The sequence below is a fragment of the Botryllus schlosseri genome, chromosome 11 (genome assembly GCF_051294905.1).
Source record: "Botryllus schlosseri isolate E-star chromosome 11, Bs_hap1, whole genome shotgun sequence".
In the NCBI taxonomy this organism is placed as follows: domain Eukaryota; kingdom Metazoa; phylum Chordata; class Ascidiacea; order Stolidobranchia; family Styelidae; genus Botryllus; species Botryllus schlosseri.
In genome coordinates this window covers 4,842,101-4,856,436 of record NC_137246.1, presented here as the reverse complement: position 1 = coordinate 4,856,436, position 14,336 = coordinate 4,842,101, and the positions used below count along the sequence as shown (strand labels likewise).

At 38.8% G+C, this 14,336-nt stretch overlaps 2 protein-coding genes and 1 pseudogene across 3 annotated transcripts in view; 1 reads left to right on the top strand and 2 right to left on the bottom strand.

Annotated features, from left to right (window-relative positions):
* Window positions 1–11,885, bottom strand: part of LOC145450978 (HHIP-like protein 2) — a 56,736-nt pseudogene extending 44,851 nt beyond the window's left edge. Inside the window, exons 1-2 of the transcript XR_013918656.1 lie at window positions 11,785–11,885; window positions 11,422–11,587 (exon numbers count right to left, since the gene is read on the bottom strand). The product of XR_013918656.1 is annotated as an HHIP-like protein 2 (transcript). The remainder of the gene's footprint in view (window positions 1–11,421; window positions 11,588–11,784) is intronic.
* LOC145450614 (uncharacterized) lies at window positions 38–1,499 on the bottom strand. The gene is made up of 4 exons (XM_080329126.1): window positions 1,200–1,499; window positions 976–1,140; window positions 500–667; window positions 38–402 (listed from the first exon to the last, which is right to left on the bottom strand). Exons 1-4 carry the CDS (start codon window positions 1,311–1,313, stop codon window positions 208–210), a joined length of 642 nt encoding a protein of 213 aa, XP_080185252.1. The 5' UTR covers window positions 1,314–1,499; the 3' UTR covers window positions 38–207.
* LOC145450613 (uncharacterized) lies at window positions 4,854–6,315 on the top strand. The gene is made up of 4 exons (XM_080329125.1): window positions 4,854–5,153; window positions 5,213–5,377; window positions 5,686–5,853; window positions 5,951–6,315. The coding sequence occupies exons 1-4, from the start codon at window positions 5,040–5,042 to the stop codon at window positions 6,143–6,145; spliced, it is 642 nt and encodes a 213-aa protein (XP_080185251.1). The 5' UTR covers window positions 4,854–5,039; the 3' UTR covers window positions 6,146–6,315.
* Window positions 11,886–14,336: the final 2,451 nt, after the last annotated feature.

Here is a 14,336-nt window from a genome sequence, read left to right as displayed (position 1 = left end):
TGCTTTGCAAGAATACTTCGCTCACATAGTAACCAATTTCTGGTGGATTCCGAATCGATATAGACAGAAATGCGGAAAGTTACATTGGCATGTCTTAACTTCTACCAATATGTAGGCCTACCTACCTATAATCTTATCAGGCCGTAGCGCTCACGCAAAGCATTATCAAGTAAAGGAAAATCTCCTAATTCTCATCTAGATACATATTTATTCGGAAAATATCCCCTTACAGGGTGAGAACAGTTGTTTTCTCAAGGTCTTCATATCTTCCCCACTCAAGCGCGGTAAGACTAGTTTGACTTTGCGGCATTCAGGATTATATCTCACGAAGCTCTGAATGGAATTCACGTATTTCTCATCGATTCTCGTTCTATCGCTATCACTGAGGTCGATTGCCTTTAGCTGTTAATTGAATAATAGGAGATTTATATCAATTTAAAAATGCAGAAACGAACTACATCGCTATATCGGGATCTATGATTGAGCAGAAAGATCTTACCGTATCGCATCGTTTTCCCATCTCTTCGCTCAGATTCCTGATTTGCATGGAAAGCATCTTGCAATTACACAGATTAAATTCTTCCACACGGGAATTGCACAGGACTTTAGTTACTGTTTTGTAGCAGGATGAAATGCCGGGATTTCTACTTAAATCCAGCGAATGCAGCTAAAACATGGTGTGATGTTCAGATAGTTTACGAGACTACAAACGGCTCGAAGGCCGTAATAGATTAGTCATAATATTATTTACCGACGGTTGAGCAATTTTTTTTGCGATTTCTACTCCTAATAGCAAAAACTTATTCAACACCGAAGAAGATAATGAAGCTCGTGATCAGAAACACTTTATTGATGATGAAAATTCTATCGAACAATGAAATGTCATGCTTCAATATGACTAAAACTCACATAAGCATTACACTGTGATTGAATATTTCAGTTAGAAAACAAAACAGACCTAGTTCAAATGATCACCTCATAAATTCCGAGACCATTATTTAACGAGATTAGTGAGTCTTCATCCAATTCGCAAGCTGAAAGTCGAACTGTTTTCGTGCAATGCTTTCTTACGAAGCATCCAATTTCTTTCAAGCCCGCCGGTTCCATATCGGCATTGTAACTCAGATCAAGGCTTTCAACCTATAAATCCACCAATTTATATCAAAATGATCCACAAAACTATAGAAACGAGCGAGTACCCCGATATCAGCAAAACTTTCAAAAGCGCGAATTTCCTCGGGTGTAAGGTCACATCCTTTCATGATAAGAGTAACCGTCTTGTCTTTACAAAGTAAGGCAGGCAGCGCGATCATACACTCTTCATCCAGCTGATTGTAACTAATGTCAAGATATTGGAGCTAAAAAATATCGGAAACTGTAAATTTACGATCAGCAATGATCAGCCATAAAAAATTCAAACTTATAACAGAAAAAAATGTTGTTTAGTCACTCACGTCATATTATAGGCTAAATATGCTAAGATTAAACTAGAATTTCCCTCATTCATCTCTACACAGCCGCTCATACAGAATGTGATCGTTAACAACTGTACCCAGCAATAATCGCGCAGACCTTAATGTTTTTGAGCTGCATAGCAATGAAATCTGTTGACTGCAAGCGCGAGTTCACAACTGACAAATATGTTAGATCGCTCGAAATAATAGTCCCGAGTTGCGTAAAGTTAATGTTCTCCCTGTAGCTGAGATCGAGGTTTTTCAATTTCACCTACGGAAATGAGGTATTAGGAAATATCACTTCGAGAGGCTCTATACTAGATTAGCGCCTAGCTTTTTCCATCACCAATACCTGATGGTGCTGGATAAGTTTACTCAAAATAATCAGAAAATCTTCGGATCCACCACTTTCTTGCAGATTGAGCTCTGTCGAAGCACAGTGCTTCATCAGCTCGCAGATTAATGGGATGAGTTTTTCAATGTCGTTGTGTGCTGTAACGCTGAGTTTTCTTATTTCGACCTGAACGAGCGCAAAACTTAACGCATAAAACGCTAAATGATCTATGAACAGCCTAACACTGATCAACTCTGACTATAGTCTATCTAGTAAGGCTATCGAGACTAATGCCTATACCAGTAGCAAATGAGCATTATTCGCTGCGATACCACCAATTCGCGCCTTAACACATTAGTAATACAGAACAATGCGATAACGATAAAGCTGTATCTCAATATTTTACGGATAAGATATACTGAAATAGAACGTGAATTCATAATGATCAATGACTACGAGCGGAATGTGCGAAGGCGTATACCCCAGATTCAAATCCGCGAATTTTATCCAATAGAGTCTTGAGGAGGTTTTCATTGAGATGACATTGACGAAATTCTAACTCATACACGTGAGATTGGCGAATAAGAGAATTCGCGATATTATTTATGTCCAATTCAGTCATAGTTTGGTGATAGAGCCCATAAGGAATTTTCACTTCATCATGATCCGTAAGTACTAATTCATGGTACATCCTCTTTTCAGCTTGATGATGTAGATTATCCTAAAATTATTTACTTTTATAACTCTATATTCGATGATGTAAAAGTAGTATCATAAACGCTATCGGATGATATTCAACGTCGAGCAATTCTTCTCGAATATAAGTACAAGTAGCGATTTAAAGGTGCGTAAGTAAATGTTTGTAGACTATCTCCACCTCTAGCGTTCAGAGACGATGAGTAGAGAAGTACTGAGTACTCAAGTAGGTTTTCCCTACATACAGAAAATACTGGAATGTTGGTGATATAGGATCGTTTCTACTTCAAGACTGTTTCAGTATTAAACAAAAAATAGACCCCTGAATACTAACTTTTTACTTATGCAATAGCGATTACAAAGTATTACTTACCCTCTACTCAAGAGGTTTTTCAGGTGGAACTACCTACTTTTAGGACTGTGTATGTCAAAGTAGTTTGAGCTTACGTTTATATCACCTTGACAAGTGACATTATCACACATGAAAATGATATTATCGCGTAATACCAGAAGTTAACACACGTTAATGTGTTTCGGAATTCACTAGAAATTGGTTACTAAGAGAAGTATATCCTTGTGTACACAATAGCGGAGAGAATATTTAAAATGTAGTAAGCAGGCCGATGGGTATTCATTGAGTTGTATAAGCATAAAAAACATTCCCGCGCGCTCCTAAACCCAACCCTGCCTAACCCTACCACCTAATCTTAAGACGCGCGCGGGAATGTTTTTTATGCTTATACAACTCAATGAATACCCATCGGCCTGCTTACTACATTTTAAATATTCTCTCCGCTATTGTGTACACAAGGATATACTTCTCTTAGTAACCAATTTCTAGTGAATTCCGAAACACATTAACGTGTGTTAACTTCTGGTATTACGCGATAATATCATTTTCATGTGTGATAATGTCACTTGTCAAGGTGATATAAACGTAAGCTCAAACTACTTTGACATACACAGTCCTAAAAGTAGGTAGTTCCACCTGAAAAACCTCTTGAGTAGAGGGTAAGTAATACTTTGTAATCGCTATTGCATAAGTAAAAAGTTAGTATTCAGGGGTCTATTTTTTGTTTAATACTGAAACAGTCTTGAAGTAGAAACGATCCTATATCACCAACATTCCAGTATTTTCTGTATGTAGGGAAAACCTACTTGAGTACTCAGTACTTCTCTACTCATCGTCTCTGAACGCTAGAGGTGGAGATAGTCTACAAACATTTACTTACGCACCTTTAAATCGCTACTTGTACTTATATTCGAGAAGAATTGCTCGACGTTGAATATCATCCGATAGCGTTTATGATACTACTTTTACATCATCGAATATAGAGTTATAAAAGTAAATAATTTTAGGATAATCTACATCATCAAGCTGAAAAGAGGATGTACCATGAATTAGTACTTACGGATCATGATGAAGTGAAAATTCCTTATGGGCTCTATCACCAAACTATGACTGAATTGGACATAAATAATATCGCGAATTCTCTTATTCGCCAATCTCACGTGTATGAGTTAGAATTTCGTCAATGTCATCTCAATGAAAACCTCCTCAAGATTCTATTGGATAAAATTCGCGGATTTGAATCTGGGGTATACGCCTTCGCACATTCCGCTCGTAGTCATTGATCATTATGAATTCACGTTCTATTTCAGTATATCTTATCCGTAAAATATTGAGATACAGCTTTATCGTTATCGCATTGTTCTGTATTACTAATGTGTTAAGGCGCGAATTGGTGGTATCGCAGCGAATAATGCTCATTTGCTACTGGTATAGGCATTAGTCTCGATAGCCTTACTAGATAGACTATAGTCAGAGTTGATCAGTGTTAGGCTGTTCATAGATCATTTAGCGTTTTATGCGTTAAGTTTTGCGCTCGTTCAGGTCGAAATAAGAAAACTCAGCGTTACAGCACACAACGACATTGAAAAACTCATCCCATTAATCTGCGAGCTGATGAAGCACTGTGCTTCGACAGAGCTCAATCTGCAAGAAAGTGGTGGATCCGAAGATTTTCTGATTATTTTGAGTAAACTTATCCAGCACCATCAGGTATTGGTGATGGAAAAAGCTAGGCGCTAATCTAGTATAGAGCCTCTCGAAGTGATATTTCCTAATACCTCATTTCCGTAGGTGAAATTGAAAAACCTCGATCTCAGCTACAGGGAGAACATTAACTTTACGCAACTCGGGACTATTATTTCGAGCGATCTAACATATTTGTCAGTTGTGAACTCGCGCTTGCAGTCAACAGATTTCATTGCTATGCAGCTCAAAAACATTAAGGTCTGCGCGATTATTGCTGGGTACAGTTGTTAACGATCACATTCTGTATGAGCGGCTGTGTAGAGATGAATGAGGGAAATTCTAGTTTAATCTTAGCATATTTAGCCTATAATATGACGTGAGTGACTAAACAACATTTTTTTCTGTTATAAGTTTGAATTTTTTATGGCTGATCATTGCTGATCGTAAATTTACAGTTTCCGATATTTTTTAGCTCCAATATCTTGACATTAGTTACAATCAGCTGGATGAAGAGTGTATGATCGCGCTGCCTGCCTTACTTTGTAAAGACAAGACGGTTACTCTTATCATGAAAGGATGTGACCTTACACCCGAGGAAATTCGCGCTTTTGAAAGTTTTGCTGATATCGGGGTACTCGCTCGTTTCTATAGTTTTGTGGATCATTTTGATATAAATTGGTGGATTTATAGGTTGAAAGCCTTGATCTGAGTTACAATGCCGATATGGAACCGGCGGGCTTGAAAGAAATTGGATGCTTCGTAAGAAAGCATTGCACGAAAACAGTTCGACTTTCAGCTTGCGAATTGGATGAAGACTCACTAATCTCGTTAAATAATGGTCTCGGAATTTATGAGGTGATCATTTGAACTAGGTCTGTTTTGTTTTCTAACTGAAATATTCAATCACAGTGTAATGCTTATGTGAGTTTTAGTCATATTGAAGCATGACATTTCATTGTTCGATAGAATTTTCATCATCAATAAAGTGTTTCTGATCACGAGCTTCATTATCTTCTTCGGTGTTGAATAAGTTTTTGCTATTAGGAGTAGAAATCGCAAAAAAAATTGCTCAACCGTCGGTAAATAATATTATGACTAATCTATTACGGCCTTCGAGCCGTTTGTAGTCTCGTAAACTATCTGAACATCACACCATGTTTTAGCTGCATTCGCTGGATTTAAGTAGAAATCCCGGCATTTCATCCTGCTACAAAACAGTAACTAAAGTCCTGTGCAATTCCCGTGTGGAAGAATTTAATCTGTGTAATTGCAAGATGCTTTCCATGCAAATCAGGAATCTGAGCGAAGAGATGGGAAAACGATGCGATACGGTAAGATCTTTCTGCTCAATCATAGATCCCGATATAGCGATGTAGTTCGTTTCTGCATTTTTAAATTGATATAAATCTCCTATTATTCAATTAACAGCTAAAGGCAATCGACCTCAGTGATAGCGATAGAACGAGAATCGATGAGAAATACGTGAATTCCATTCAGAGCTTCGTGAGATATAATCCTGAATGCCGCAAAGTCAAACTAGTCTTACCGCGCTTGAGTGGGGAAGATATGAAGACCTTGAGAAAACAACTGTTCTCACCCTGTAAGGGGATATTTTCCGAATAAATATGTATCTAGATGAGAATTAGGAGATTTTCCTTTACTTGATAATGCTTTGCGTGAGCGCTACGGCCTGATAAGATTATAGGTAGGTAGGCCTACATATTGGTAGAAGTTAAGACATGCCAATGTAACTTTCCGCATTTCTGTCTATATCGATTCGGAATCCACCAGAAATTGGTTACTATGTGAGCGAAGTATTCTTGCAAAGCAACAGCACAGGCAAATTTATATTTGTTCGGTATGGACAATATTATAGAACATGATATTTCCACTTGGAGAGAAGACGAAATTTGATGTCATAAGGTAGCTCATTTTACACTATCGTAAATCTCTGTCGCTATAATGCTCGTAATCGAATCAAATTTGACCTGCAATGTATTCTGGGTAACCCTAACTCAAGGTGGGGAGTCGAATATTAACATAGTAATTCTGTTATTAAAGTTGACTATGTATAGGTACGTGCTACGCTACGGAAAAAGAGATTTAGCCAAAAGTCTGTATAGAACTGCGTTGGTTTTAAAGGTGTTACATCATGAAATGTCTGACGAAATTTGGTATGGTGCATTGTTATTATGTCCTACAACTGTGTACTAACGTTCAAGGTGAGAATTTAATGTTTAGCATGCTAATTCTGTTATTGAAATTGACTATGTATGGGTATATGCTATGTTCACGAAAATCAGATATGCGTAAAAGTCGGTATTCGACTGCGATAGTTTCAAAGGTGTTCCATCATTAGATGTGTGATGAAATTTAGCACGGTGCATTGCCATAAGGCTCTACAACTACGTATCAAGTTTAGAGTTGGTATTCAATGTTAAGCATGGTAATTCCGTTATTAAAGTTGGCTATGTATGGGTACGTGCTATACGCTCCCGCAAAACAGATGTACGCAAAAAGTCGATGTAGAGTCGCGTTAGTTTTAAAGTTGTTCCATCATGAAATGTGTGATGGGATTTGGTACGGTGCATTTTTATAATGTCCTATAACCGCGTACCAACTTTCAAGGTGGGAATTCAATGTTTAACACGGTAATTCTGCTATTGAAATTGACTATGTATAGGTATATGCTATGTTCGCGCAAAACAGATATGCGTAAAAGTCGGTATTCGACTGCGTTAGTTCTAAAGGTGTTCCTTCATTAGATGTGTGATGAAATTTAGCATGGTGCATTGCCATAATGTCCTACATTTACGTATCAAGTTTAGAGTTGGGATTCAATATTAAGCATGGTAATTCCGTTATTAAAGTTGAGTATGTATAGGTACGTGCTATACGCTCCCGCAAAACAGATGCACACAAAAAGTCGATGTGGAGCCGCGTCAGTTTTAAAGTTGTTGCATTATGAGTTTACTTATCAACTTTGAAGGATTGCGCAGTTTGTGGTGTGATACGCAAAATTAGTGTGTTTAAATCAGACCTGTCGTACACATAGTGATGTCGCATTAGTCCTAAATATACATGATAGAATATCAAGGAAAGTATCATCTAACGTATAATGAATGTTATTTCTTTCTCGGAAGCAAGTCATTATCCAAACATAGTGATCAAAATTATCGCAGAGCAATACCGGTTTTGCGTAAATTCCGAACAAAATCCAGAGTGTAATAGTCTTTAGTGCATCGGAATAGTGTAGTCTTCTATCTACTTTACAAAATTTATACGATTTTTCTTGCTGCGTTCCGGGATAAAATGTAATTTTTCGCCCTTTTTGTTTATTTTTAATAAAATTAGTATCCATTAAAAAACGCCGTGTAAAGGTAATGTACGAATACAAGTACAAGTTGAGATTTCAAAGTAAGTAAGTGGTTATGTTCGTAGACTAACCCCACTTCTACGCAACGATTTTTCAGTAAGTAGTTATGTTTCTAGGCTACTTTTACTTCTATTTAACGAGTTTTCATACTAATCTGCTTTCTTTAATAACTTTCATCTTTTTCATCAGTGAGCGAAGGTAATACCGGTGTTAACACCATGGTCAGATGCGAGATAACAGCGACTCAGAGCTCATTTAGATACCTAAGCTACTTTAAAATTAGTACCCGAGTATTTGCTGCAATTATACTGCCAGATAGTTATAGCCAGAGGGTTTCGATGGTGACGTACTTGTATAATGCACATTTTGGAGAGAGTAAGTAAAGCAATGATCTCAGATAAATCCATTAAATTAAGGTAGAAGTAGCTATTTACGAATAAAAGTTAGTATTCTAGGTCTATATTTCTGTTAATACTGAAAATGTCATGAAGTTGAAGCAATCTGAAATCATAAACACTTTAGTATTAGGTACATATACGCTAAAAGCAACTTTAGTATTCTGATGGAGTGCAAATACCAGTTTACTTATCAACTTTGAAGGCTTGCGCAGTTTGTGGTGTGATACGCAAAATTAGGGTGTTCAAATCAGACCTGTCGTACACATAGTGATGTCGCATTAGTCCTAAATATACATGATAGAATATCAAGGAAAAGTATCATCTAACGTATAATGAATGTTAATTCTTTCTCGGAAGCAAGTCATTATCAAAACATAGTGATCAAAATTATCGCAGAGCTGGAAAATGCGTGAGCTGGACTAACTTTTTACGTAGTTCGAAATCGCTACTTCTATACATTAATTCAAAGTATTTGTCAGTCATCGCAGCACCGCTCATATTGCGCAGCATCTATTTATTTCACGGATAACAAATTACTCCTGCTTTTATCAGAGGATACTTTCCTAGGGTTTGCCTACTAAGAGTACTTAGTTTAGATTAATGAAAAATATAGTGATTGAAAATAGATCACTGGATTATAGTTTATAGAAAACTCCACAATTCTATGTGACGTCCTTGCATGACAACAGCCTTCGAACTATTCGCCACCTCATAAACACTTGAGTAGGCCTACATTTGATGCGTGTGGGGAAAACCTTGGTAAATTTACATATGCATTTAGTTTCCGGCTCTGAAAGCAAGCTTGGTCTATGATCAATAGCAACTTTTGCGTAAACTCCGTTCTATTTCACTTCATAACTACACAATGTAGATAGTCTATTCGAAAAATTCGATGTATAATTGAACTTTCCTCTGCATGATCATTAGGGCTTCTATTTTTTGTTGCTGGGCAACTTTGTTGAAGCCGAAAGCGGTATTATCTAGCAACATGGTTTAAATGACTCGCCTCCGGCGTTTATTGACCGTATTACCCGTATTCTCGTCATGCAAAAATTATGCATGTATTAGTATGAATCCCAGATGCAGCAAAGTGTGTGAGACTGCCTGTAAAATGGTGCGAAGCAGCGACTCTACTTTCCCGGCTTATAGCAAACAACGACGCTGAAATTTTACTTCAGACGCAGCAAAGTGTGTGAGACCGCCTGTAAAAATTGCGCGAAGGTACATTTCTCGGCTTATAACAAATAACGACGCTGAAATTCTACTTCAGATACAGTAAAGTTAATGCGTTTGGCTATATAAATTGCGCGAAGGTGCATTTCTCGGCTTATAGCGAATAACGACGCTGAAACTCTACTTCAGATACAGCAAATGCGGCCAAGTCTGCGCGAATAAGTGCATAAATTGCGAAAAGGTGCGACTCTAATTTTTCGGCTTTATTGCAAATACCGATGTTGGAATTGTACTTATGTCACATAGAACTCGAACACTATCGATGAAATTCACATAAAATCATGAATTGCTTGCCTGCGTCTAATGAGAATAAGTCGTAAAATGGGGAGGCTGCAGAGACCGTAACTTGTATACATAAAATCGAGTTTAAAAATATGGACGGATGAGTTATCTCTGACCAATAGAGTAATATAACCGCCTATAGGTTAGTGGGGTATTGCTATAATGTATGTCCAAACAATCGTTGCAGACTCTGAATGTTACCTAGGTCCTTATCACAAAAAAATCATGCATCAGAAGCGTAGGGATTCATATTATCAAGTCGCAGCGCTCAAAATCGCATTTTATATTAAGTAATTAGTGATGATGTGTAGAATTTTGATATTAATAATATTATCCGGAGAATATAGCCTTGCATAGACATCATAGTTTTGGCATGTATGTATAATCTGAATAGGAATTTATGAAGCTCAGATGCAGCAAAGTGTCTGAGACTGCCTGTAAAAATGATGCGTAGTTGTTCCTAATCCCGACCTTCCGCTCGTATCGTACATACTACAAGCCAGTGATCGCTACATCAAACAAAACGGTCAGATCGAACGCAAGAACCCGGATCGCAGCGTCGGATGGCAGCAAAGCGGTGTATCTCGAAACATCAACCGATCTGGAGGATTTCAGCACGCGAATCGACGCAATAACGATCAACGATATCATTGATATGCTCTTTTTCGAAATAAAATCGTACACTGTACAATGCTATTTCAATGAGACTGAGTAAAGTGTTAGAAGATACTAAAAGCGCTGAATCGTATGAAATGCGGTGACTACAGGGATCGAACCTAGAACCTAGAGCAAGATAGTTGACTGATTCCTCTGTGATGACGTTATGAAATCTGTTTGTTTTTGGGGTATTCATGGTGTTTGTCGACTACTATGGTCATTTACACCAGGCCGATATTCTTGTTATTTTCCCGTAACTGCCGACTTATAGCACGGCCCACCTCTAGGCTTTTTGTAAGACACCGCTGACGCGGATGAAGTGGCGAGGAGGAGCCTAGGTAAACCTCCAACACTTAGATATCGGAATTCGGAAGTCGACCTCGGTCGGACTCGAACCCGCACCCATTGGTGTTGCAGCCGCGGATTATACCACTGCGCTATCTCGCCACGTTATGAAATCTAGTTCAACGTTTAGTGTATTACGCGAGAATTTATATTCTCAAAAACAGTTCAGTACGCATAATCATGATGATGTAGCAATGGCGTTATATAGGCGGATGATGTGGCAATGCGCGTGGCTGATGATGTGGCAAGGGGCGTCCTACAGATGTGGCAATGGGCGTGCTATAGGTGCGGCAATGGGTGGATGATGTGGCAATGTAGGCGTGGCAATTAAGGCGACGTGGCCTTCTGGGATTGGTGCGTACCGATCGATTCAAACCCTACTACTAATATTGTGATGTTACCCCAGACGATATTATCGTATCAGCACGTCATATAATCGAATTATTTTCTTTACAGACTCCGTTGAAAACTCTAGTCCTACTCACATTTGCAAAGGGAGGATCTTCATTAATGATTTCATTTACATTGTGCCCAACATTTTATCGCCCCGCACATATCCGTATGTTCACTCAAATTCGTATTCCAAATATGTTTAGTATGCATGTTACCTGACATAATAACGTCTTGACAAAATCGTGGCATACGGTGGACAATCCATCATTTTTCAATTGTTTTGTCAAACGCTGATATTCCGCACCCATGTCGGCGTCATCGGATGCAGTACAACATCCGAATCGCTGGTAATCATCACAGGTTTGAAGTTTTTGTGCCGGCCTGCAGCATGCGAAAACTCAATTAGTATGTATAACAAGCGTCTGCATTAGTGCTCTGCGAATATAGTCATTCGCAGCACATTCAGTAAATATACTATATCTCACAGAGCTGCAACACTATCTAGTCTGGAGTCAGCATAACACTTCTTTTTCGCAGACTTCCCGTCTCTCAAGTACACAATTAAAGGTATACATTACCGGAAAGGTGGAGCAAAATCTAAGCATTGTGGATGCGACTGGACGCACGCAATCAACGCTGTAAGCACGGCAATCTTCGAGGCTTTCATGATGTGCGGCACAGTTCTCAGATATTATCATTCTTGATTTACCTCTTAGATGTTTTTATACATAAAGCATTATAATCGCCTTCGGCGCAAAACGTTGTCGATGATTATGTAACTGCTGACACGAAACAAATGCAGCAAGAGAGAAATTGATATTTGACAGTTACGTTTTAGAAATTAAGCATGGAACGGCAACGACTGATTTTGCAGCTTCGTTCCGCTTCGCCGAGGCTGGAGTGGAGAATTGTTTTGCGTCAGCGACAGTAGGATGTCTGGCAATCTAAAAACTATCTTCCCGAGCCCAGAAAGTATTGACTCTGGTCTTGATCAAAAGTTACTGTTGCACCGATGCCGAAAATATAAATTAAAATATTGATCAGGGACTATAGAGTCCGTCATCCAAGTCTGAAATATCGGCATTGTTCGAACAATTGGAGAGTCGCAACGGGTCATTGTTATGGCCACCGATCAAGGATAATCCGAAAAATATCAACGAAAAACTCCCAATAATTCCGCTTCTACTAGTTGGAATTGAGTCAAATTTGTTTTGCATCGTCTCTGAAGATAGCTCAACAATTTTATGGGGTTGACGGAAAAATTTGACTTTTTCATTTTAATTTTCCTGTTTAAATTTAAAAAATTATCTGGATTTGCGGAGCCCTATACTTGTTAGAATTGTACCAAATTTGGTGTGCAGCGTTTTTAGGGTAACCTGACAATTTGATAATTGAACGACTGGAATCCAGAAAAATAAGTTATTTTTGAACAGCCCTCTCGTCCTCTTTACTTTGCCCATAGGCCCAGGTTGGTGTAGATTTTGTAGATTACCTCAAGTCGTTGCGTTACCTTGCTGTCTTTTCATCGATGCTTGATCTGATAAAATCAATACCAACATAGCGTCGATTTCAGTGAGCACTAGGCAATTCTACCTCGATCTAAATAAGGACTCGTGCATTGATCTTGTTTCTCTCATTCAATGACATAAATATATTATTTCTCTCATTTGATCACATCTGCAGAAATCGCTAACGTATAGATAACTAACCTACGTAGGTTAGTTATCTATACTCGGACCTTGTGGCTCTAACCAGATGTAGGCGTACACGTCGCGGAATGTTAATTTTCTCTGAATACTCATTAAGGATATGTCCTACTACCATAGGCGTCGGGTTACGGGGTGGCGGGGTGGCGCAGCCACCCCATAACATAATTATGTGGTGGCGGCCACCCCATACAAAGTGCTTAAACGCCCGCCGTCTGTGCTGTCAATTAGCGAGTCTGTGATTATCGCGTAAATGCCAACTATTTACTATTAACCGATACGCGCACGACTAATTGTATACGCAGCTTAAACTAGTGCTTAACGGCCAAATAAATTATAATACGTGATTAGTAATTATACAATCGACACAACCTCGTTTACGACGTCGATTTCGACACGCGTACTCTGAGAAACAACAGCTCTCTCTACTGGACGAGCGAATTCACGTTATACTTCTCTCGATTAAATTGTATTTGCACGCATATTCGTTTACAAAATAATTCTTGAGTTAGTTTCGTGATAGCCTTTTTAATTGAACCCCGAAAAAGGACAGTGTGTTTGTGTATGCCTGCGAATTGAAAGTCATTCCTGCGCTAAGTGCGCATATTCGATTGCAAAGAATTGTCGCGATGTCAGACTCGGAACTCCATTGTGCCATACGCAAGTTGAGGAATTACGGATTAGATGCGCGCTTTCTCGTTTCCTATCATCTCTAGGCTAATAATTCTTGTTTGCTTTGCACACTCGTATTCCCTCGAAGACACTTATCAGTGTTTGATATGTTATTAACACTGTGCATTGTGCAGTGCACTGCGTTGAATTATGTTGTCAAATATTGATGCAACAAGAGATTCTCAGTGGCGGAAATTATAAATTTATTCGATTATTTTGTGCGGGAACCTTTTAAGTTTCAATAAACTTCATTGCTGGACGGTCTCTATCGGGCACAGCTATGTCGCGGATCGAATTTCAAACCATCGGGATTTGTATTTCCATTGATAAGATTGCGGCATGTGCAGCCATAATGCTCTTGCAGCAATAACACCTGGATAATTAAAATCGCACCATTTCACGATCAAATTCGACTGGCTGATCGGGACTTGCGTCTGCCGTAGGTCCCGGGCTGAATAATCAGCGCGTTGTCGGTATTAAAACCCTAGAAATCCAGTCCTTTTGAAATGCCAATTCACTAATTCGTATTATCGATGCTGCGTACTCAAAATTAGCGAGAATCATTTGTATGCGAAATGGGTCATCGATGTTTGGTTTGGTTTGGGGTATTCATGGTGTTTGTCGACTACTGTGGTCATTTACACCAGGCCGATTTTCTTCTTATTTTCCGTAACTGCCGACTTGTAGCACGGCCCAACTCAAGGCTTTTGTAAGACACCGCTGACGCGGATGAGGTGGCGAGGAGGAGCCTA